The sequence below is a fragment of the Podarcis raffonei genome, chromosome 8 (genome assembly GCF_027172205.1).
Source record: "Podarcis raffonei isolate rPodRaf1 chromosome 8, rPodRaf1.pri, whole genome shotgun sequence".
NCBI classification, from domain to species: domain Eukaryota; kingdom Metazoa; phylum Chordata; class Lepidosauria; order Squamata; family Lacertidae; genus Podarcis; species Podarcis raffonei.
In genome coordinates, this window is record NC_070609.1 from 67,830,469 (window position 1) to 67,856,817 (window position 26,349).

At 46.3% G+C, this 26,349-nt stretch overlaps 1 protein-coding gene across 2 annotated transcripts in view; it reads right to left on the reverse strand.

Moving 5' to 3' along the window:
• EPHA8 (EPH receptor A8) overlaps positions 1 to 24,633 on the reverse strand; it is a 61,669-nt gene extending 37,036 nt beyond the window's left edge. For both annotated transcript variants that reach the window (XM_053400598.1, XM_053400597.1), the window contains exons 1-3: positions 24,388 to 24,633; positions 7,052 to 7,116; positions 4,261 to 4,924 (exon numbers count right to left, since the gene is read on the reverse strand). In XM_053400598.1, the coding sequence (XP_053256573.1) occupies positions 4,261 to 4,924; positions 7,052 to 7,116; positions 24,388 to 24,475 (817 nt within the window). In that variant the 5' untranslated portion in view covers positions 24,476 to 24,633. The remainder of the gene's footprint in view (positions 1 to 4,260; positions 4,925 to 7,051; positions 7,117 to 24,387) is intronic.
• Positions 24,634 to 26,349: the final 1,716 nt, after the last annotated feature.

Below are 26,349 nucleotides of genomic sequence, written 5' to 3' on the forward strand. Positions count from 1 at the left end.
TCCAAGGAAAGGTATTTGGGACATTTTAATTTAGAGAAAAGACTAGGGAGATGTGACATGACAGAAATTTGGAAATTTGCTTTGTGACCGACTGACAGTCTTGGTAGCACAGGGAGCCAGTCTGGTCCGTGGGGCTCTTGGTTCTGCCACCTGCCTGACCCTTAAAAAAAAATGCATAGCCACAGCAAGACTGTGATACTTTCAGGAATTTCCAGCAAACACAGGAGGGGTGATCAACTTTCTTTACAATCTCAGTCCAGCAACAGGCACTATCCTATGTCTCCTCTTCTGCTGCCTTGGAAGCTCCTTTCTTAGGTAAACATTAAAGCTATAAAGAAGTCCTTAGCTGTGCAAACATCATTAAAAAATAGGATGCCTAGCTGTGAGAAGGAATGGGGAATTAATTTGGAGTCACATTAGGATGCTACTACGAAGCTAAAGGTTTAATTTCTTCCCCTGCCCCAAAAAATTGAATTTCTCTGATATTTATAGAAAGATGATTAGGACTACAAAGTGGGGTTTACATCATCCTGTCCCAATGGCAGGGAATGAAATATTACCCAGGGTGACAGCAGTGTGGGATCTCGTTCTGACAATTAAAACGGCGGAATGAGGAATTTCCAATTCCAGTTGATTTGGGTTATCAATCTTGCAGCGCTGATTCTTTTCTCTACTGAAAGAGCAGGCTAAACATCAGGAAGAACTCTCTGACGGTAAGAGCTGCTCAACAGAGGAACGGTCTCCCTTGGAAGGTGGTGGACTCTCCTTCCTTGGAGGTTTTTAAGCAGAGGTTGGATGGCCATCTGCCATGGATGCTGTAGCTGACATTCCTGCATTGCAGGGGATTGGACTAGATGACCCCTTGGGGTCCCTTCCAACTCTACAACACTATGATTCTAAGTCCAGGCTAAGAGTGCTTTAACTGTGACTGGGACACTACATTCAAGGAGTGTGCTAATGTGCGTGCCTGTATAAGCAAGTGGTAAACCTGTGCACTCACACTTTTGTTCAAATGTAGCATTCAACAAACATGGAATCTCTGGTCTTCACAACTTTGCTCCCAGACAAAGGAAAGGGTTTAAGTGACACCAATTAAGGTTGCATTAATATGAAACTGTGTTCCATTTCCCCAATGCTTCCCTAACTGCTAATTTCTGCATTATATTTGGGCTTCCACACAATGTAAAAGCCACTTCCAGAAATGTAGCAGAATACAGCACATGTTTAGCACTCGTTCATGTGTTACTTGCTTCTGGGGGGAGGGGGGATGCTTTGCAAATAACACAGAAACGAGCACTAAATTTGCACAGTATTTCCAGGAGTGGCTTTGACATTGGGTGAAAGCTCAGATGTAGTGTGGAAGTTGGGGAAACATTGGGGAAACAGGTTCAACTGCTGTGTGAAAGCAGCGATAATGCAGCATTGAAGCAATTCCCTTTTACTGGCAACAAGTCAAGGCATGCTAGGTCTGTTGTGCTTCCTAAAAAACAAGCCCACTACCAAGGTTTACATTTGATAGAAAGAATTGTGCAGTGTTGTTCTTTTCATTTTTTTTCTGCACAGGGTCTTAACTTTAGAACAAAAACACTAATTTCTCAAACTATCAGAATTATAGCAATTTTTTTAAAAATGCTGTAAATAAATAATTCTTATGTCTAAGGGGTGTTCGAATGTTCTGTTCAATGTGTGCACCATCTGTGCACCCGTGTACACAAATAGCTAAGCTGTACTAAGTATATTACTTCACACAGTACATGCAGAGAGAGAACTTGTACCTGTGTTCAGCATAATCCCGCGTTTTTGGGGGGTCCAAGGTACTATTTTGATCTTTAAGTCCCTTCACAGCTCAGGGACAGGGGACTTAGAGGATTCTCTGACTCTCTCTCTCTCTCTCTCTCTCTCTCTCTCTCTCTCTCCACCCCCACTTATATCTCCCCAGACCATCATATTTTCTCTGAAGGGTCTTCTCCAACTACCCCTATTGCAGTGATCCCCACATGACCTCATGAGACCTCAGGTGCAGGACAGGAAAAACTCCAGGGCATAACTGAAAAGGAAGAACTGGAGTTCTATTTCAGGGTAAATTGCTAGCAAAGAATATATATACAACAATGGAATTGCAGAGTTGGAAGGGGTGCCCAGCGATCATCTAGCCCCACCCCTGCCTGCCTGACCTGACATTCACTTTCCTGCCTGATGCCTACCCCCCGGATCGCCCCTCCACTCAACAGCTGTTGAGGGGGCAATCTGGAGGAGGAGGACTCCTTCCCCAGTCCTCTCCTTCCCATATCATAATTATGATTTTAAAAGGTAAAGGTACCCCTGCCCGTACGGGCCAGTCTTGACAGACTCTAGGGTTGTGCGCCCATCTCACTTAAGAGGCCGGGGGCCAGCGCTGTCCGGAGACACTTCCGGGTCACGTGGCCAGCATGACAAAGCTGCATCTGGCGAGCCAGAGCCGCACACGGAAACGCTGTTTACCTTCCCGCCAGTAAGCGGTCCCTATTTATCTACTTGCACCTGGGGGTGCTTCGAACTGCTAGGTTGGCAGGCGCTGGGACCGAGCAACGGGAGCGCACCCCGCTGCAGGGATTCGAACCGCCGACCTTTCGATCGGCAAGCCCTAGGCGCTGAGGCTTTTACCCACAGCGCCACCCGCGTCCTGTAATTATGATTTTAAAACCTAATTAAACATTAGCAGGGCCAATGAGGGCTGTGGCTTGCGGAGAGGGAGTGTGGCCTAGGGAGAGTCTTGAGGGCCAGATACAGAACCCTGGAGGGCCACATTCAGCCTCTGGCCAGGAAGTTCCCTCTTTGCTTCAGCTGGTTCACAGCCTATGTGACTTCCGAACTTGCAATGTATCCAGGGCACGTGAAGACAGGCATCTGTCTAGCTTAGCCGTGTCCTTCCCTGCGTGACTTTGCCAGAGGTAACCTTGTGCAAGGTATTGTCAATCCTGCTGTTCACATTCCCCCCGCCTCTAAACAAAGCCGCCTTTTCATATTTGCCAAGTCAAAGCTCTGCTCCTCTAAATAGCGCTTCCCCCCCCCTGAAAGAAACTGAAAGCAAACAAAGCCTCCTATGAGGACCCCAGTCAAGTCGCCTGTTGTACACATGTAGCCTCAGGGCAGTGTGTACTGCTGCCTTCTGCACAGCTGCTGCCTCCTTATCGTCGTTTATACAGTTGCGAGCTGCAGCCGTCTTCCCAGAGCCCACGGACACTCGGGGAAAACGCCTCCGTCTTCCTCCAAGTGCTCGCCGGCGATGGATTAAGGAGATAGCTCTGTTTCTGTTGACTTTGCTTTTGTTTTCTTTGCTGAGGAAATTTCCTGCCAAAGGAAAGGCAGGGCTGCAGAAAAAACGGCCGGCTGATGGAGCCCAGAAGTGGCCAGAGCCCCCAAGGGAAGGCCCTGGAGCGGAGCCAAACACACACAGCTGGAAGGGAGGCCGCTCGGCATGGAGCCAAATAATCAATGCATGTGAGGCTGGCGCTCAGGGCAATCTCTACTCGGAGCAAATCGGGTATCTCCATTGTTATTGACTCCTGCACTGTACGTGGGCCCAGAAGGACCTCCAGCTTCTAATTCCACCTCGAGAAGTCCTGGGAAGGTAGACAGCAGTGGAACCAGAAACAATGTAATAATCCTTGACTCCAGGATGCGTGTTGTAAGCTGTTAGAGGTCTAAGCGGGCCATTTCCCTCTTCTGTCTGGTTTCCTATTTTTCTCCCTTCAACCAACACCTTGACACCCTCCAGGTTATGGAAGCAGCAGCAAATTTAGGGTGTTGTGGGCTAAGGGGGCATAAAATTGAGGAAACCCATAATCCATTTGGGGGTGCCAAATTTTGGCCTTGCACAGGGGACTGTATTACTAGGGTTGCCATTTCCTGGACATATCCATAATATCGCAGTCGGCAGCAGTGTCCGGGCAGAAATAGGTCAAATCTAGACTTATGGCAGCCAATGTCGGCAGTGCTGAAGAACAGCAATTCTTTTCATGATTTTGTCCAGATTTACCCTAGCATTATGAAAGATTACTGAAGTCTGTCCCTGATGGAAGCTCACAGGTCATTGACAGGCAATATTGCAATTTCTTTTTTTTAGCTGCAATTTGGGGGTGGGGGGCAACCCTGTACCTGTTCTTTGAAGTGGACCTGATCAAATGGAGCAGCACCAAAACATTTTCTCCCAGTGCCTCTTCCCTCCGTCCTTCTCAACAGCAGCAACAGTAGTTTTGCACAACCCACATCCAGACTTACCCAGACACGAATCCCTTTGCTCCTCATAGCCGGCACTGCAGACACATTTTCCGATGGGCACCAGCCACTCCCCGTCAGCACTGCAGTACATTTTCGGGGTGTCCCTTTCCTCAGAGTGCCCCACGCACTCGCCCCGCACCTCCACAAGGGACGAGGAGTCTGCTCCTGTCACTGCCTCGGAGAAGGATGCCAAGTTCCTCACCATGGCTGGGCACTTCTTGTAGTAAACTCGGACTGAGACGATGGCAATGCAGGCTCCAATGTCCTGGAAGGCCAGGTAGAAGCCTCTTTTGCTCAGGGGCCCCACGCCACGCACTTCCGTGTTGAGCTTGAGTCGCCGGACGCCCAGGTCCACGTTGGTGAAGCTCTCGTCGGCCGCAATGGTGTCAATCTTCACAAACTGGCTCTCGCGGGGGGTGCTGCCCAGATCGCGGTCCGACTGGAGGTAGTAGAGGTTGAAGGTCTCCTTGCATGTGCCCAGGACGCCTGGCATGCTGTTGCAGTCCCGCAGGGTGAATCGGATCTCTGCGTACACCCGGTGAGCCCCGTGACGCTGCACCCAGCTAGTCCTCAGCCAGTTGTTCTGGTTGGGGGACATGACATTGCAGACTTGGTAGGTGTGGATGGGGTTGAAGAATTCATCCATTTCGTTGATGGAGTCCCACTTGGAAGGAAAGAGCAGGAGAGAGGAGTTAGAGGCACCAGGTCCAGCAGATTTTGTACTTCAAACCTACGTCCCAAGGTAAGGGACGTCACAGCTTTAACTGACACCTTGACCTTTGTCAACAGACAAGTGTAGGAGGGTGCTGTAGGGCTACAGTCATAAAGACACTGACTTCAGTCTCACTGAATTCAGTCAGGCTAGGGGATGAAAGTGGTTCAATTCACATTTTAATGCCAGCATACCAAGTTTGTGCTTCCAAAGGTGAATATGCAAACTGAAACACATTTCTCTGAATTTTGCAATGCAGTTCTCCAGCAAATCAATAAAAGTTAAAATGCACATATTCATGAAATATGCACACAAAATAAAGTATAGAAATGCATTCCATTTGGGGAAAGTTGCTCATGAAAATGCATATACCAGAAACAAATGTGTATAAAAATGTACATATTAGGAGAAATGAGTGCACACAAAAAACAAGTACGAATTTTCATATTGCCGTTTTGGGGGTAGGGAAATGTATGTGGGAATGGGGCAATCTAAATTAAGATTGGGAAAATGAGAAACTGGAAGAAACGGAAATATGCAGATTCATCCTTCCCTAAACAGGACTTATTTTGAGGAAACATTCGCAGGATTGTTAGTTGGATGAGTTCAGAGGTTACAGAACTACGTAGATCTGGACAGAGGACCAGACCGGGAAGTGGCTAACCCGACACAGGCTGCTCTGGCAGGTAGGCGGGCTATGTTCCTGTCACTCATCTGATGCTATATGATGTTGGGTCATTGATAGTTCAAGCCCAGGTGTGCACTCTGAGTGTGCTCTTGATCCTTCCTTTGCAAACAAAATTTGGCATGTTTTGAAGTTGGAGACTTTTCTTTTTACTGTGCAAGGCAACAGAAAAAAGGCATCCTATTCAAAAAGTTCAGGGTTTTGCCTGCTGAATGCTCCCATATGACTTGAATTTTCTCATATGACATCAGGCCCAGGAAATATGGCTTAGGTTTTCCCCAAACAGCCTTGCAAGCTGACCTCCCAGACCATACTAAGCCCATGTGGTGGAAGTTTCCCAACAGCTGATTATTTAAAGCACTTTCCGTATTTGAAAGAGGTTCCTCTGATTAACTGGGATGCAAACTGTGCAAGAAAAGGGACAGGCTGTGAGAGCTCCTATTACAACCTAACATGCACTGCCTTGTTCCTATCTCTGTTTCTTTTTTCATAAAGCGAAATGACTCTCCTCTCTTCCCATGTCATTGAGATAAGGTCTCCTAGCAAGATGAAAATGAGGACATCATAATTAATGCGGCAGGCAAGCGGGTTTGATTACATCTGTATTCAGGAACTTGTTAACAGTTTAAATTAAAATCAACACAAGATTTTAAACACACACACACATACACACCAGATTATAAAGGGATAAAGATGCAAATAATAGATACGAGTGTGGCTTAAGCTTGCCCACATGGGCAAAGGAAGAAGGAAGCGCAGATGTTTGCTGGGAGAAATTGTTTGGCTCAGGGGGAATTTTTTCCTCCTCCTACGCTACTAGAATTTGGGGTTATTCAATGGAAGATTCGGGACAGAAAAAAGAAGTAACTCTTCTTTGCACAGTGCATATTTAGACTGTGGAACTCTCTCCCACAAGTGGCAGTGGTGGCCACCAACTTGGAATGCATTAAAGAGGAATAAATAAATTCTTGGAGGAGGAGAATATTTTTTTTTTAAAAAAATATTTATTAAATTTTCCAATTTTTTAAACAAAAAATTGGAGGAGGAGAATAGAGGCTGTAGGGCAATCAGTTCCCCACTGAGTCTTCTAAAGCGGTAGCCTAAGTCAGTCTATCAAAAAAGATGGTGGCTACTTCCTTCCCAGGGGGTGGGATTCTCAGAAACATTGGGAAACAAGAAACTTAACAGTATGGAAATTTGGCTCAACCCAACAGGAATCAAAGAAGTGCAGAATTGGAAGAGACTGCAAAGACCATCTAGTTCACACACACACACCCCCCCGCAATGTGAGAATTTTTCACCCAACTTGGGGTACAGACCCACAATTAAGATTCCCATGCTCTACCAACTGACCTATCACTCATCCCTCTCCATAGGTTTTCCATGTGACTTACCCCATGGGAAGGGTAGGTGAGCCAGCCCCAGTCGCCAATAATGGTGGAAGTGTCCAACAAGTTCACTGAAAGATATAAGAAGAAAACTTTCATTAGAGAGCATGTGAGGCACGCACAGTTGTCCAACAAATGCTTGGGCCTTCTTGAGAACCCATTCATCAAAAGTCAGAATCTGAAGAACCTGGGAGCCCCCAAATGACTGGATGCTCCAATGCAGAGGTGGGGAACCTGCGGCCCAGGAGCCAAATACAGCCCTTTAGGCCTTTCCATTTGGCCCCTGGGATTCTTCCCAGGCCACACCCCATTTCCAGTCACACACCTTCTCCCCAGGCCACACCCCTCACTGGCCCAACTCTCTACCCTCCTTGAGTGTTTTCGCCTGACTGGAACCTGTCCTTGATAAGGCCTTCTGTTTGCTGGGATGGAGGATAGAGAGGATTGTGTGAGAAACTAACCAACTACAGTGGTACCTCGGGTTACATACGCTTCAGGTTACATACGCTTCAGGTTACAGACTCTGCTAACCCAGAAATATTACCTCGGGTTAAGAACTTTGCTTCAGGATGAGAACAGAAATCGTGCTCCAGCAGCACAGAGGCAGCAAGAGGCCCCATTAGCTAAAGTGGTGCTTCAGGTTAAGAACAGTTTCAGGTTAAGAACGGACCTCTGGAACGAATTAAGTACTTAACCTGAGGTACCACTGTATACCATGGTGAAATTGTGCGATGTTCATCAAAATGTATTGATTAGTAAAAATAAGTATACAAACATGCATTCCATTAGGGGAACTGCTTTCCAAAAATGTGCAAAAATACCTGCAAACTATCCGGAGAAATTCTCATTAAAACTCTCAGTTTTCATGAGGAAGTTCAAACAAAAATTCACAAACTGATGTGGAGATGTAGAAAAGTGAACTTAAGAGTGGAAAGATGAGGAATAGAGAGAAACAGAAACTGACAGATTGGGCCATCACTAAGCTTGAGTGAAGGCAAGGTTGGGAGCCTCTGCCCTGGGAAGTGTGATGGCAGAAGCAGCAACATTTGTTCAACAGCTGGTATTCGAGTCTCATATCGCACAGATGCAAGCACACCTCTAAAGCCTAGTGGTGTTACCCAGAGCTTTTTTCAGCCAGAACTCACAGGAACTGTGTTCTAGCACCTCTCAGGTGGGCACCATTGCCATTATAAGAGAATAAGCGAGGTATTCATGGTGAGTTCCAGCACCCCTTTTTTTAGAAAGGGGTGTTAGCCACAACTGCAGAATAGAGCTTGCTTTTTCCATAATGAACCAGCCTCCATCGTACCCCTGTGTTTGTGTTTGATTAACCGTTCTGAGAGTCTTTTTGGCTGAAGAGTGGGGTACAGATCCACTAAATAAAATAATAAATCCATCTAGACACCCGGAAGAAATGCCAGATCCAGCATTTCTCCCCATGAATCTGTGCATTGTTCTTTCTTTCTTTCTTTCTTTCTTTCTTTCTTTCTTTCTTTCTTTCTTTCAAGGGCAGAGCCACTCCATCCAAAACAACGTGCTCCCACTTCCCCCTTGCAATCTTTACTTTCCAGAGGCTCAGCCAAGTCCTTCTCTGTTTGTTTCACACTTCCTGTGGGAATTAATCCAGGTTTGAAGTCTGCACGCTAAAGCCAAAGTAATTATGCCCCGTGGTGCACAGCTACGACACGCACACATGCAAACCCATACCAATACCTCTCTGCTCACACCAAAAGAAGCGAGAGAGCAGGATCTCCCAAGCAGAGATTTCATGGAGTAGGGGGAGACAGCAGGGGTGGAATCAAAGTCACCTGCTCCAAAGTTGTCCGCCTCCAGGGAGCCCAGCTTAAGTTAATGAGGAAGTCGAGGCAAATTGCTCTGCTCGTGATCTGGAAACCAAATGCCTTTCAACACTCTGGTGAAGGTTCTCTTTAATCTAGCCATGTGTGTGTGTGTGTGCTGTGGATGGGCAGCCAAAAGCTCAGCCTCCTCCATGTTGGACATTCGTTGTGTCAAGGGAGAGCCTCATGGGGCCATTTTCTTGGCAACCCTGCGATGGGTGGGAATGAGAAAAGACCAGCAGCTGCCAGCCAAGGCCCGTCATACCCTCCAACATTTATCCGATGAAAACAGGGATGTCCTGTTCCATCATCATCATCATCATCATCACAATAATTTTACTATTTATACCCTGCCCATCTGGACAGGGTTGCCTCAACCACTCTGGGCGGCTTCCAACATATATAAAAACATAGCAAAACATTAAACATTAAGAAACTTTCCTACACAGAGCTGTCTTCAGATGGCTTGGGGGTCAGATAGCTCCATACCCTCCAACATTTCTCTGGTGGAAATAGGGACATCCTAAGGAAAAGGGGACATTCCAAGAACAAATCAAAAACTGGGATGGCTTCCATAAATCCGGGACTGTCCCTGGAAAATAGGGACACTTGGAGGATCTGTCAGTGCACGGATACTTTTGCAGGCTACAGCTCATGCTGCAAGCAACAGATTTTGGATCAGGGACATACAGTAAGCCTTATACTGTGTCAGAATTTTACGTTTATCTATCTCAGTACTGTCTACACAGGAGAAGAACCATGTAGCTTTCTAGAACGCCTTGGCAGAAGGATGTGACTGAAATATACCTCTGAGTGTGCCCGTTTTGTTCCTGCAATGTATTCATACTTCTTTGTCTGAATAATTTTCTGGAGCTTTCCCTTCCCTTCAGTTTCTAGCTCCTGATATGCCAACCATGCATTGGAAAACAAAGCCCCACTGCGTACCTGCCCATTAAGTAGCAAATCCCCCCATTTTTCTTCCCCTAGGGCGCCGGCACAGAAATATTTTCTGCTCTCCATGCTGACATTTCCCATCCCCACATTTCCTCTGCACCACTTCAGCCACAAATAGGCCACAAATTACGATCCAGTTCTTCAGGGGAACACAGATGTTCTGAGTCTAGGCTTTGTTGTGAATCCGGGAAGCGATTCCAAGGCTTAAAATGTGCTTGTGGTGAGGAAACAACTCACCACCCAGCCAGCAATAAACTGCAATATTTATGCCGCTGGATAAATATTATTCTTACCATCAAATTGCATGACTGTGGCCACCATAAGTTGCTTTGTCAAATACAGTGGCATGCAGGGCCAGCACAAGACATTTTGGCACCTGGCGAAAGCACCCCCTCCCTCCAGGGAAGAAGGGGTGAGTGAAGATCAGGAAGATCAGGATCGGGGGGAGGAATAAAGATCTACACTGGGATCTGCTGCCCCTGTAGATCCTGCCACCTGAGACATGGCCTCCCCTTGTCTCATGGGTGGGCCAGCCCTGGTGGCATATGTCAAACCAGCCTCTAGCTAGTGCTGGTGAAGACACAACTAGGAATTTCGACCCTCAATGTCATGCCCACATCACGTTGAACATTGCACTGTATTTAGAACTAAGTTTCATTGACTTACTCCAAGGTAAGTGAGCACAGAAATCCAGCCTTCATTGCAAACCCTGTGCATGTCTACTCAGAAGCAAGCCCAGTTGAAATCAGTGGGATTTACTCTCAGATAAGTACGTATAGGATTGCGCGTTTAGGGAGCACTCCGGTAACCATTTGCTTAGATGTAAGGACGGGCACCTATGCCAATTCTGGTTTTTCTCAGTTCCTCATTTTTCCATTCTTAAATTTGGCCCTCCATATTTCTACATCAGTTTGCAATTCTTTTATAAAGTCCTCATGAAAATTCATCAGCATTTTAGGGCAAATTTCTCCTAATCTACACTTTTGTATGCCATTATCCCTAACAGACACATTTTTTTTTTTTGCAAAGCAACTTCCCCAAATATAAATCATTTCTGTATGTTGTTTTTTATGGCATATGTACATTTGCATGCACACCTTATCCTTGCATGCACATTTTTTTTGGTAGACATTATTCAGCTGGAAAACTGCATTGCAAAATTCAGAGAAATGCAAATTTCACTTCTTGTTTTGTTTCTGAAAGTGCAAATTAGGTGGGTTCACCTTTAAATGTGAACTGAATTGAATTCCCGCCCCCCCCCAAAAAAAAAACTACTTGGAAGTAAGCCTCACTGGACTTAATTCTAAGCAGACATGCATAAGGATTCCACTGTTAATATTTTAAATTATTCTTTTTAAAAATTGGGAGGATGTTGAATCAGCAAGCAAACACACACACCCCTACCTATTGTATCACCCAATTGCCAGGAGGCTCAATTAGTTCTTTAAACCAAAAGGCTGGCCCAACCCCCCTTCCAGCATTGCTCGGGCCATTTTATTCTGTCTCCCCACCTCCCATCCCAGTTCTCTTTTGGCCGACGAAACTCCCTTTCCACTTTCTCTACATTAGTTCATTTGCCCATAAATTAGGATTGACCTAGATGTGCCATTGTTTGTGCAATTAGCAATTGCACGGATACGATTAAAAACAAAAACTGTAAAGGAAGCTGGCATGGTCCGTAGTGATGGTGTTGAGGAAGGGGACTTAATCCTTGCTTCTACTATGACTATGCCCCCCCCCCTTGCAGCAAGCCAGAACTTTGACTGCCTCCGCTCCCCATAGTCCAGCTTTGACAGGTGGTTGACCCTGCCCACTTGTCAGTCACTTGACATCATTATGATGACAGGTGAGAACTTCAAAGAGGCTGATCAGCTGTTGGAGGCATGCTGTCAGCATCAAGAGGCAGATTCTGCTGAAGACATGTCTCTGAAGGAGCTTGCTGTAACCCCTGGCAAGCTGCCTAAGGAATGAAAATATCTATTTGCAGTTTGTATTCTTAGCTGTTCCATCATTTACAACATCAGGTGTGGGGCAGGTAAGTACCATTAGTGGAAAACCTTCTGGCTGTCCCCTCACTGGAAGAAATGAAGCTATAGGGAGTCAGGCAGAGGGCCTTCTCAGTAGTGGCACCCACCCTGTGGAACGTTCTCCCATCAAATGTCAAGGAGATAAGTAACTCTACAACCTTTGGAAGACATTTGAAGGCAGGCCTGTATAGGAAAGTTTATAATGTTTGATGTTTCATTATATTTCTGTATATGCTGGAAGCCAGGACGTGGGTAGCACTGTGGGTTAAACCACTGAGCCTAGGACTTGCTGATCAGAAGGTCGGTGGTTTGATTCCCTGTGACAGGGTGAGCTCCCATTGCTCGGTCCCTGCTCCTGCCAACCTAGCAGTTTGAAAGCATGTCAAAGTGCAAGTAGATAAATAGGTACCGCTACAGCGGGAAGGTAAACGGTGTTTCCGTGTGCTGCTCTGGTTCGCCAGAAGTGGCTTAGTCATGCTGGCCACATGACCCAGAAGCTGTACACCGGCTCCCTCAGCCAATAAAGCAAGATGAGTGCCACAACCCCAGAGTCGGCCACGACTGGACCTAATGGTCAGGGGTCCCTTTACCTTTACCTATATGCTGGAAGCCACCCAGCGTGGCCGGGGTGACCAAATTAAAACAACCTTATGGGCCAAATGGAGACATGTGCCAGGTCTGTTTAGTGAGCCAGAGGCTCTCTACCTCTGCACTTTTGCATTGGGAATAAAGCTGTCATCAGTGGTGGAGAAAACCGGGTTCCTTTGAAGGCTTCTCTTGTACCACAGCACACATTTCACCTTACTGGGGAGTGCCAGAGAGAGAGATTCTCAGTCTATTTTGGTTCTGCACTTTTGCTCCTGGAAGCGAAATTGGTTAAGCTCCATTTAGAGCATGCTGTGTGGTGAGGCAGTTCCCAAAGCTAGGTAGCAAAAATATTCCGCCTCCGCCTCCGCCTTCTCCTGGCATTCTGACCTGGCAAACTGCATATAGTTAATTAAAGGACCTGTCAGGGCCGTGGGGAGGGAGGGGATGCAAGAAGTTTAAGAAGGTTGCAGGACGTTTAGCAGGATTGCATAATTAAGCAATTGAATGAGGCAGTCGGTGCTGCTGGGTTCTGATTCTCTCTCGCACACAGCCTTCCTGCACATTGGGGAGAAAATGTGTCTCTACAGAATTAACGCTGCAATCGACCTGTATCTCCTGCATTTATGACATTTGCATGGGAAAGATGATCCTGTAACAGGGGTAGTTGGACAGATTTTATTTTATTTTTTATTACTTTTTATTATTTTATTTATTATTTTATTTTATTTTACTTTACTTTACTTTACTTTATTTTTATTATTCCCAAGCATTGGTCATGCTGGCTGGGGCAAAAAAAAATGTGCTTTTAAAAGCATACTTGAGAGATTCAGAAGCACTTGTTTTGATTTTTTTAAAAAATGTTTTAGAATATTCAATAAATGCAGATTTTTGGTGCAGATTATTATTATTTTTAATCCACATGATAATGCAGGAATGGGATGAAACTGGCGCATAGGAGAACACTTTGAAAGTAACACAGACATAATGTGCCCTCTTTAAGCAGGGACGTACCATGCAAATACCTGATTATGTCTTGCCTCACAATTGCTTTGAAGCCCAACAATACAGATGAGTCCAGTGAGATTGATCAGTGCCTTATTCTGGGAGGGAGTTATACAGCCCCTCTTAAAGAAGTCTTTCCTGGATAAAGAGATTTCAGAAAACTAGCATCCAGTTTGCAATATTCCTTTCCAGGGCAAGGTGGTTGAGAAAATGGTGGCTAGCTAGCTGCAGATATTCCTGAGGGAATATATAAACTATTTAGATCTATTCCAGTCTGGTTTCAGACCCGGTTTTGCCACCGAAAGAGCCCTGATTGCCCTGATTTATTACCTCTGTTGGGAGAGAGCTGGAGGAGTGTAACCCTATTGGTTCTCCTTGACATCTCAGTTGCTTTTGACACCATGGCACTGGCCATAGTGTCTTCTTCTGGAGCAGCTCAGGGAGGTAGTTATTGGGGCCCCTGTACTACAGGGTTTCACCCCTACTTACGGGATCAAGAATGTTGAATGTTGACCAAGCTAGTTGCTTATTCACTATGCATTTGGACAGCTCTTGAGATATCATGGCCAAATTTTGCATGACAGTTCCTGAGATCAAGGAGCAGGTTTTTGTTTCTGTTTGGATACAATTTTGATTCAAGATGGTGGACTGAAGCGTTCAAAACCAAACTGATTTTGACCACTGGTTTCAAAACTGCACAGTCCTTTTTGTTTTCCAGGAATTTCTTAGCAATGTCAGGTGCAGGGCTTCGAGTAAGTAAATAAATATGACATGTGTTTAGCATTGACCAACTGAAGAGGTCCCGAGTGGTCAGGAATTAATTCCTCTTTGTTTGACTCTTATTACTTTGCACTCACTTCTTAATTTCAAACCCTCTGCTATTTCCTCCTCTCAAATCAGATGGAGGCAGATCTTGGCCGGCCGGCCACAGAATCAGGCTACAATAATCACACCCAGTAGAAAACAAAGAAAAACATGCCAGGCCAATGAGTTTGTACTAATGATGGCAAGTGGTCCCTTTCTTTCTCACGCTCATTCTGCACCACGCAGGACTGTCAGAACGATGAAACGCTTCCAGACGGCCGAAGGCCTTGCTTTGAAAGCAATAGCCAATTAAACTGAATTTTGCATGATGTCAATAGAAGTCTCATTCTGAGGATATTGCACGACAAAAGCAGGCACCAGCCTGCTTAATAAGTTAGACAAATCACACACTGGAAAATCATTTCAAAATGGATCTCCTGCCGACATGGCTTATAAAACTATCATCAACAGCTTTTCGAAGGGTGTAGTTACATTTAATGAAAAATTAGTCTCTCTCTCTCTCTCTCTCTCTCTCTGTGTGTGTGTGTGTGTTATGTGTACAGATAAATCTGCCCTTGCATTCCTCCCTTCCTAAAAGCACACACACATAAAACATATTTTTAAACTAGATTGCCGGAAACAAGTGTGCTAAATCATAAGCATAAAGCAAGTATTGTCAATTTACTTATGTAAGCATGTGTGTGAGAGAGGTGGAGTCTTACTGAAGCAATTCTGGGGTGACCTCCTGTTTGAATAAATAAATTCCAAAATTAATGTTTATTGGGAGCTTAACTCATTTCAGGGAAGGAAACATTTTTAAGGGCACTGAAAAATTCAAACAGATGATTGACACAAAATAAAATGGAGTGAAATATATTCTCCTGAATCCATTTAAAGATACTGAGTTGTATCCAGTGCTTGTGCTACACAGAGTAGACCCACTGAACTTAATGAACCTTAGATATGTCTATTACCTGTAATGAGTTTGAGTAGGACTAATATTGACTACAACCCATAAAGTTCTTAATAGATAATTACATCACTTAAAAAAACAACTAATATCAAAATCTGTTTAACATTACCAAGTTCAAAACAAATTGTTAATAACGAAACAAACCCCAAACAATTGCGGGAGGGAAAGGGAGAACTAAACTATAAATAAGATATTGTATATATACACACACAGCTTCTTTTCAGTTGAAGCTCACAGGAGGTAAGTTTGACACCTCTCAGATGGGCACCATTGTCATTCTAAAAGAACAAGGGTGAAGTTCATAATGAGCTCCGGCACCTGTTTTTCTAGAAAAATAGCATTGTATACACACATTATATCTAGCATGAAAATAGGTGTAAAAGGTAAACTAATATTTTTTAGCAATGCTTCTAACACACCAAGGATAATGCAGTAGCTCCTGCTACAGAAAACATTCAGTGTGGAATTCGTCATAATAAAATGACCTCTAGTTTGGTGACAGTATGGGAGCTTGCTTATACCTTTTAAGGACCCACAATTTAAGGACTAAGGAATGACTGTTCTAGCTTTTCAGCGATTGTTTGGGGCATGTGGATATTCTAGTCCACACCAGTAACTCGGAGTGGGGGACTGACTATACGCCCTAGTCTTTAATAACTTGAGACCAGTTCACTCGAAGGATTGCCTTAACCAATATAGACCCACTCAGCAACCTCAATCTGACACAATGAGTCCCACCCAATCTTTTTTCTGTATGTGTAAGGAACTGATCGTTCCTACATTCTGGGTAGGAATGGCCACTGCGTATCATAAGAACATAACAAGAGGCTCCTGGATCAGGCCAATGGCTCATCCTGCGCTCACAGTCACTGGCGGAGAAAGGGGGGGTGCGATAGGTGTGGTCCACCCCGGGGGTCATCCCTGAGGGGGAGTGACAAAAAGGCACACCATGGGGGGCTTGCCCTGCCACCCCCATGTGAAGTGGCTTGAGCGCGGTGGGTGGCCCTGCCCCCTGCGCAGCTCACGGTGGATCGCCCCCACCTGTGCAGCTCACCCTGGCCCCCCCGGGTGCACATGGCTGGCCATGCAACTAACTCTGCCACTGCTCACAGTGGCCCCCCAGGTGAACAAATGGGAAGCCCCAAAACAAGACCTGAGCACAGCAGCATTCTCCCTTGGTTTCTAGCAACTGGTATTCAGAAACAATCCACCTTTGACTGGGGAGGCAGAGCGTAGCCATTATGGCTGGTAGCCATCAATAGCCTTCTCCTCCATGAATTTGTCTAATCCTCTTTTAAAGCCATTCAAGTCGGTGGCCATTACTGCCTCCTGGGGGAACAAATTCAGAGTTTATCTACACTCTGTGTGAATACTTCCTTTTGTCCTTCCAATATTCAGCTTTTTGGGATGCCGACGAGTTCTGGTGTTGTGAGAGAGAAAGACCAGAGCCCCCATCATCCAGCCCATATTTTCCAGTGCATTTCTCCGTTACTTTGCTAGCCACAAAACTAAACAAAGATTTCTCATCCTATCCACTTTGATTGCAGCCCCTCCTGCAAGATAGTGAGGCACCAACCTGCTTCTGACTGATTTAGAAAACACAGACTGTTCCTAATCCCAAGGAAGCTGATAATTAAGTTTCTACAATTCAGATCACTTGGGGTAAAAACTTCAGGAAGTCAATGAATCAGTGAGCTATACCATCCTTTGGCTTACATTCCACGGCCCCCCCTCCATGGTTTATTATGGTATATTTCATTGGATTTTTAAATTTCCTTTTAATAGCTTGTTTTAATTAAGTAGTGGATTCTTCTGCCGGGGTGATGTTGCCATAGCCATAACCTACAGGCGTAGCTCTAAATAATGTTGTGGCACCTTGTGTGTCTTGTGGACTGGAGTCTTTGTCAGAAGCGCTGTGGATCATGATGCTAGGATGCTAGGATCATTATAAACCATATTCGCAGGTCCATTTATTCTGTTTCCTCTATTAATTTCTGCGTTATATTTGAGCTGTCACATGACGTAAAAGACCATTACAGAAGGTTAGCAGAATATAGTGGAAATTTAGGACTCAGTTCCATGTTAATTGCTTCCAGGAGGGGGGGGGGCTTGCAACCACGTTAACCCTAAAAATTGTAGGAGTAAAATGACGAAATTTCGGACGGTATACTGGCATACAGTTCTTTCTTGCCATTTCAGTGGGTGAATCATGAGGGAACAGAAACATGCATATATGGAAAGGGTGTGGGAGTAGCAATTAATAATAATAATAATAATAATAATAATAATAATAATAATAATAATAATAACAATAATAACAATAATAATAATGTTGTCAAATTATGTTCATTGTTGTGTCACACCACACCCACTGGTGAAACAATAAGAAAACAAAAACACAGCCATTTTTTGAAATTGTAACCTATCTGGATTTTGCAACGCATTTCTCCAGCCTAGTGACGCGTACAAAAATGCATACACCAGGAGACAATGTGCATTGTAATGCATGCATTAGTGAAAATAACACGTGAAAATGCATAATCTAAGGGGAAATTGCTTTTCAAAAATGTGTATATCAGACAAAATTGCATACAGATCTGTTTATGGAAGGGAAATTCAAATTATATTATTATTATTATTCAAATGCTGCTGAATTTTCATGACGTATATTTTTAATTTTAAAAAATGCAAACTGATTTTGAAAAGTGGAAAACTGAATGGAAAAATAATTTAAAAATGAAATGGACAGATTCACCCAGGGTCAAATAGTACATTGTGTTAAGGGTGGTCAACCTACAATCCACAGACTAATTTTATGTGGTTCTTGACTTAATTTCTTTCAGGTGACATGGAAGGGGAAAGGGAGGTGAAAGGAAGTGAAGGAGGGAGTGATACCAGACAGACAAAAGAGAAAGGTGGCTCCACCCACCTTTGACTCAAGCCCCACCTACTTTTTACTCTAGCCCCACCCACAGCTCCCCTTTGATTATCCGTGCTCACCCCTGCTCTACATTAAACTGCAACAAACTTCAGACAGACCTCATTTGGGATTGGGATCACATTCAGGCAGAGGAAAGGCTTTTCAAATGCACCACCCTCCTACCCAAACATGCTGTTGTCCCAACGAAAATCCCTTCTTCCTTTCAGCAGAGAGGAAGGGTGGAATTGGTGATGACTGGCAGTGGAGAAAAAGAGGATCATGAGTCAACGGAAGTGCAGGTCAACCAGCTCTTTACCTGTCCGACTTTGAAATAATTTCCTCTCTCCCTGTCTGTCTCTCTGACACACAAAATACTGAATGCATAGGTAAGGTAATTGAGCATCCTCCCAGTCAAAGGTAGAGAAGCTTTTCTCTAAGGTGATAGAGGTGATTTGCCTTGGGTGCAAGACCAGATTCCAAAAGTGGGTGCTTCTTCTCACCTTCCTCCTGCCACTCCAATCTCTCTCTCTCTCTCTCTCTCTCTCTCTCTCTCTCTCTCTCTTCTCTCTCTCTCTCTCTTTCTCTCTTTTCTGGTACTCCTTCTCTTTCTCTCTCTCCACTCATTCTGCATTCACACAGCAGTTTATTCCACTTTCTTCAATGTTTCCCTAACTATTAAATTCCATATTATATCTGAGCCTTCACATGACACCTCTGGAAAAATAAGAAAATGTAGCTCAAGTTTAGTATTCATTTCTGTGCTATTTACTTCCAGAAAAGAATCTGGTTGCAAATAACACAGGAATAAGTGCTAAACTTGTGCTATTAGGTAAAGGGTAAAGGGACCCCTGACTATTAGGTCCAGTCATGACCGACTCTGGGGTTGTGGCGCTCATCTTGCTTAATTGGCCGAGGGAGCTGGCGTACAGCTTCCGGGTCATGCGGCCAGCATAACGAAGCCGCTTCTGGCGAACCAGAGCACCACACAGAAATGCTGTTCACCTTCCCGCCGGAGTGGTACCTATTTATCTACTTGCACTTTGACGTGCTTTCGAACTGCTAGGTTGGCAGGAGCAGGGACCGAACAACGGGAGCTCACCCTGTCGCAGGGATTTGAACCACCAACCTTCTGATCGGCAAGCCCTAGGCTCTTTGGTTTAACCCACAGCGCCACCTATATCTGAAGGTGGCTTTTATGTCATGTGAAAGCTCAGTCTCTGGTGGCAGTGGAAGGCCACCATTTTGTGGTTCACCTCAGGTGCCAAAATGGCTGGGAACAGCCCTGGAATTGGAATATGGACCATTTGCCCAATAGTACCTGAGCATTTATCTTTTCAGACACATTGCTTTCTGCATGACTTCAACGTCCATACTCCAATTCTGCACATGGCTGCCAGGCCCAAACCATCCTGTTACTGGATGCAACCTTGACACCACACAATACTGTGACCCAGCTGTGATCCTGGAACTAATAATAAATTATCTGGGCATGTTCTGTACTGGAACAGCCTCTGGTTGTGTGAGTAGAAGGTCACAAATACACACAAGATTTGGATGAATCTGGCAGCCTTAGTTCCTCTGACTTTTTCATTTTTGCAACCTACAGTTCAGTCCTCCATGCTTTTACATCATTCATGATAGGCACACAAACATATATACATTTATAGATATAGATATATTTAAATGTCCTCATGGAAATTCTTCCGCAATTCAGTGGACATACAGATTTTGCAAGAATGCCTGTTCGTATATTATTTCATGAAAATATGCATTTTTTAATGCAGACATTCCCCTAATAATCCCATGGCTGTACTTCTTAAACTTTTGGGGGGCAGGATTAGAGTACTGCATTGCAAAATTTGGAAACGTATGAGGGCTCATCCAGATTTGCCTTTGCCCCGTCACTTTCCCCCGGGGAAGCCTACTCTTTAGTGATAAATCGGAGCAAATGTCAATTGAGTTTTCTCTGGGTTGACATTTGCTCTGATTTATCGCTAAAGAGTGGTTTCTCCTGGGGAAAGTGGTGATGCAAGGGCTCAACTGCTGGGACCCATGCTTTCTAGACAAAGGACAGGTGGAAGTGTGGACGAGCTCGGAGTTTCCAGCGATTGTGCTTTTGCTCATGTAGTGGATGAATTAGTTGGTCTGCATTAAAATGTGAACCCAACTGAGTTTATTCCCTGTGCCCACCACAAACAGTATGATCGCAATTGGAAAACCCAGACAAGTTGGTCCATCCACCCTGGAAACTCATGCTCACAGCATGAAAGATGTCCAAAAAATATTTTTGTGTGTGAACGCAATGGGCATAAATATATCCAAAAATATTTTCTCGTGAACTCAGTTCCTGCCAGGCAGGAGATCTTTGATATGGAGAGGAAAGGGTGGGATTTGGGGATCAAGTAATGAAATAAGGATCTGGAATCAAGGCAGGGGTGACGGATCTTCAGAATGGAAAGCCCGCAGCCACTCCCCACCCCCCAGCCACCAACCCTCCTTCTGTAAGGTGGCATTTGGAAAACATTAATGCCAGTACCAAGCCTCCGCATTGCTTGGCACAGACTTGGCAGCACGGACAGCATCATTCTGGAGCCAAGGACAAACTGGCCTCGGGTGGCCCATAGTTCAAACCCACCCAGCATCGGGGGATAAAAAACGCGCTCTGCAAATCATAGCATGCTGTTACGTAAACAGGAGCGGAGCCTCCCAGCCAGAGTCAGGCTAGCATGATCGGTTTGGGCAGCTCACAGGCACCATGCCCCTCAAGGAGACAGAGCAAGCGCACTGCCCTAAGCCCCGGGGTCAAGGTGATGGGCCCCTTTGTTTACCTGGCCTCAACTCCCTTCAGAACCATCTTTCCAGAAGGGTGGACTGCGAGAAGCAACGTCCGCCGCTCAGCACAGGCCATGCCAGGGTATTCGGAGCCAAAGGAACACAGGTCACCATGATCTCATGCAAATTCCCCCAGACACCCTCCTCTCTCCCACTTATCTCTACCAGCTTGGAAACTGCAGGTGTGGTGCCTGCAGAAAAGCTGCAGGAAAGGGCAGCAAAAAAATGATCAAGGGGATGCAGCAACTCAAATGTTCTGGCGTTTTAGGCTTTTTCGCTTGGGGGAAAAGAAAGACACAATGGGGTGGGGGGACAACAGCACATAATCCAGGTGGGTAAAACAGTGCCCAGCATGAAGAAAGTGGAAAGGAAGGCATTGGTGTGTCCCCCCCCCATAATACCAGAAACCAATGGGGTCACCCCGCAAAGCTGAATGGTGCGAGATTCAAGGCAGCAGGTAATTAGACTGCAGAATTCGCTGCCACAAGATGTGGTGGTCACCAGCTTAGATAGCCTCAAAAGGGGGTTGAGTAAATTCATGGAGGAGAAGTCTATCAGTGTCTATGATAGTCCCAATGGCTACGGACAGCCTCCAAAATCACAGGAAGCAGGTCCCTGAACACCAGTCTCTAGAGAACAGCGGGGGGGGGCAAGCCTGCTGCTCTCATGTGCTGCTTGTGGGGGAACAGGTTGTGACCCTAGATAGGCTGAATAGCCCTCTCCTCTTGTGTTTCCCCAGCAGCTCTGTAACAGGCCTTGAGTTTGATCCAGCAGGGCTCATTTGAGGCGCCCATCCTCCCTGTCACAATCCCTTTTCTGCCAGCTGTCTTTGACCTGACATGCTCTCTCCGTGTGGCTGTGGTTAATGTAGCTTCAGAGTTGGCGTGTGAGAGAGAGCAGCTAGGGAGCTGGGAGGGTTGTGGGAACTGCTTTGCCCTGCCGTGACCTCCTTGTGATCTCTCAGCCACCAGGGGAAGCAGGTAAGAACTGTGGGTGATGATCCCCCTGTCTCTAGGTGGCAGGGAAACACAAGTGTACTTGTGATTCTGAATAGCTAGGCCAGGGTAGAGGAGGAAGACGAGCACCAGGAGAGGGGCATATCTTCTTTAACAAGCACATGGAGGCAGGTGAGGACCCAAGGAGAGCACTGCTGGATCAGACCAAAGGGCTATCGAATTCTACATCCTGTCTCCCACAGTGGTCAATCCAATGGCTCTGGGAAGCCCATAGGCAAAGCATGAAGACAACAACCCCCCTTCACTGCTATTCACAAGAACATAAGAAGAGCCCTTTTGGATCAGACCAAGCACCCATCCTATCCAGCATCTTGTCTCTGCCAGGGGTCATCCAGATGCCCATGGGATGGCCCAACCATCCATCCCCCATTGTCCTCACCCCCCCCAGCAACTGATATTTAGAGGTATGCTTCTCCTGAACCTATAGGTTGCTTTTAGCATTAATAAATGCTAAAATAAATGGCATTAATAGAATTATCCTACATGAATTTATTGATTCATAGAATTGTAGAGTTGAAAGGGACCACAAGGGTCATCTAGTCCAAATGCAGTAAATATTTTGCCCAATGTGGGGCTTGAACCCACAACTCTGAGATTAAGAGTTACATGCTCTACTGACTGGGCTATACCAGCTTTTTACCTTCATAAGAGAGACTTGTAGCAGTTAGAGTCATGGCAAGGACTAGGGAGACTCAGGGTCACATCCCAATGAAGCCACAAGGTTCACTGGATGACTCTGAGCTAGCTTCTCTCTCTCTCTCTCTCTCTCTCTCTCTCTCTCTCTCTCTCTCTAACCTACCTCACAAGGGTGTTGTAAGGGTAAAGTAGGAGGAAGGAAATCCATGCACCTTGAAGGAAAGGAGGGATATAAATGAAAGCAGATACAGTGGTACTATGGTTCTCGAACTTAATACATTCTGGAAGTCCATTCGATTCTCAAAACATTTCAAAAACCAAAGCGTGGCTTCCGATTGGCCGCAGGAGCTTCCTGCACTCAATCGGAAGCCGCGGAAGCTGTGTCAGACGTTCGGCTTCCAAAAATCGTTTGCAAACTGGAACACTCACTTCTGGGTTTGCGGCGTTCAGGAGCTGATTTGTTCGGGAGCCAAACCATTTGGGAACCAAGGTACCACTGTAAATGAATGCAAAATCAGGTAGGGGCTTTGGAAGTATGGTTGTGGCACAAAATTGACAGGAATAATGGAGAGATGGGCAGCTCTACCAAGAGGCATGCTGTAGCTCAGCTTTTGCTAACCTGGCGCCCTCCAGATGCTGGCTGAGGCTGATGGGAGTTGTAGCACCAAAAACATCTGGAGGGCACCAGGTTGGTGAAAGCTTCTGTAGGTGAAGAGGTGCAGAGACTTTGCTGTGGTTGCTGGAGAGGAGTAGTGGAAGAACTCAGGCTAACAGCACCAGACTTCACAGAACTGATCAATACTCTGGCTAGTTATTCATCTACCTGATGTTCGCTCTGAGGCCCCACAGAATGACCCTGGATGTCTTCTGGAGATGATTCAAGGAAGAGCACAGAGGTCAACAGTGGGATGCGAACATGCCAGTAGATGGGCACTTATTTAAAGTCCAGGGAAGTTGGCCATGCAGAAACAGCAGCTCCACTGCAGGAGCTGGTTCTGCCATAGTTTCACAAGTAGGCATGTGCCATGGTGGAAGATGCAGGTGGTCTTGACAGTATCAGAGGGGTCAGCAGAAATGGGCAGTTGCTCTAGAATGCCAGCCAAGACAGACTGCCACTAGAGGTGGCCTCAGCCCAAAATCCCCCTTGCTGATCCCCCAAAAGCCAAGGACACTGAGACCAGCATCTGGGCAAAGGAACCAGCAACAATGTTGTGGGACAGTCTCCTCCTAAAGCATAGAGGTGATGAGCAGGTGTGTCCTGTCTGCCTCCCCTTCCTGGACTTTTATACGCAACAAAGTCCATCTTTTAAGACGCCCAGCAACCCACCCTCTTCCTCTTCTCATCTCACAGACCAAAAACGCCCACTGCACTCATGCAAAACTGGGGCATCCTGTCTGCACACACCTTGCCACTGATGGCGCCCTGGGCTGGGCACTCTTCATTATTTACAGAGCGGGAGTTCCCGATGTCCTTCTCCTCCGCTGTGTGGCAAAGGACCGTAGCTCCCTGAGCCATCTCCTGCCCGGAACCCAGTCAGTGTGGGCAACGCTGAGCTGGAGGGACAAGCGGTCTCGGGCAGGTTCCCCGGTCGCTGTCCCCAAACCTCCAGGAGCATCAAACTCTGGGAGACCCTCCCCAGCAGTGCGAGAGGAAGTTTGCTGGGCGACAAGCCCTCGCGAGCGCCCAGCCCACCCGTGCCAGCCGGCACCCGAGGCAAGGGCTGCCTCTCCGCGCTGCTCCCGGGCTCTTACCTTCGCTGGTGGTGGCCGCGAGGCAGGCGGCGCAGGAGGCGAGGAAGGCGGCCAAGGAGGCTGCGCGCTCCGCCGGGGTCCTGGCCATAGTGCACCGGGGGCAGCCCGGCGGGCCAGAGCGAGCGCCCTGGCTGCGTGCTGTCAGCGGAGCCCCGGCGCCTCCGACTGCACTTTCCCCACATTTGCTCCCATCCACACTCCGGCAGCGCTGCGCGCGGGAGGAGGGGGCGAGGCGCCCAGCTGCCTGTCACGGCGCAGAAGCCAATTGGATTTGCAGCCTCGCCAAAGTTCCCCCTTCCCTCCTCCCCCCTCCTCTCCTCCCCATCCGCCACCTCCCACCCACCCCGATCGCTGGGCCAGGAAAGCATCTCCTTCCGCGCAGCCAGGGAGCGGGGTGGGCACCTCTGTTCAAACACCTACTGCGCCTCCTGCATCTCGCCTCCTCTGCGCGCAGCTCCAAAAAGAAGCCCTTGCCTCTTCTCAGTCCTTTGCGCCTTCCGCATGGCAGGTTGTTTGCGGTTGCTAGGGAACCGAGCCTGGACAGCCGCTTTCCCCTTCCCGGACCCTCGGGCTGGGTGGATGCTCAAGTGAGGGGAAGGGTCCCGGACGCAGCCGCTTGGTCGGGAAGGCTGCAAAGAGCTAGCTAGAATGGCACGGGTGGATTTGTCGATTGCAGTTCCTCATCCCTTCCGCCCCCAGTCTGAAGTTTGGTCCTGTACATTTAAGCATCAGTTTATGGTTTGTTTGTTTGCTTGCTTGTTTGTTTGTTTGTTTCAGTGCACATTTCTCCTGATCTGCCTCCTTTTCTGCAAGCAATTGGTATAATACGTTTTGCATATTGTTTTCAAGAAATTCTTATTACAGTTTATTACCTTTTCACCCGAAGGTCCTGGGGTGGGTTACAACAACTTAAACGATTAAAACACAGCACTGATAATAAATCACAATATATACACAATATTGGACAATATTGGACAGGTCTCTCATGATCTTAACACCCAAGATCAGGAAGGAGGCAGTCTTTCATAGATTTGGGACCTGAGTCGTTTATATGGATTTTATACATACACCCACCAAGGGGTGGATCTCCTATGAAACTAATGGAGATTACGCTTTACCACCCCTAATCTCGAAGCGACCTCAGAAGTGACTTTAGTCCACATTGTTTTTAAAAGATATGTCTAGTAAAACCAATTTCAGTTGCACAGCTCAAACTGATTATTATTTTGTTGTTGTATATATTTCAACAATCCCAAAGTCTGAGAGTCAGTTGCCTTTCCTCTTAACTAAGCCCCAGACTTGCCCCACCCCCGCTACTTCAGGGCTCCACATTTTCTTATCTCTCGTGAAAATCAGCAAAATGTTGATTTTGTAGGTTTCCTGCTCAGCCTTAAAATACATCTTTAAAATGACAAATTCACAGCACCATGTGATGATACATAAGGTAAAAACTAAAGTGTATAATTAAAATGAGCAAATCACATTTTAAACCAGAAGTAACACATCTGTTTCTAATCAAGTTCAGCTTATTGATCTGGAAGTATAATTTTAAAAATGCTGTCCTGAGTGATAAAGTGTTTGTTCTCCTCCAGTTCCTGACCTGACCAGAGGTAGAGAACCTTTCCTCAGTCCCTAGGCTTCACTCTCCCATGGGGAACCTACTAGGGATTGACTATGGGATTGGGGTCCCCTTCAGCAGGGGATGAAAAAGAGGGTAGAGGGGCAGAGGGGAAATTGCATGCAAATCAAGCCCCATGCAAATCAAGTCAATAAGGTGAGTCCGTAGTGGCTATCAGTGGCCCTCTGGTTTGAGGTAGTCACACTATCATCCTCCGACTCCATTGGAGTAAAAGGCTGCTGGAGCGGTTGAGGTGGTCCCTTCCCAGAGTGTGCAGCTGGGGTGGAATTGCTGCTCCTACATAAGGCTCAATCTAAAGCTGAAGCAACATCAGAGGGTGAGGC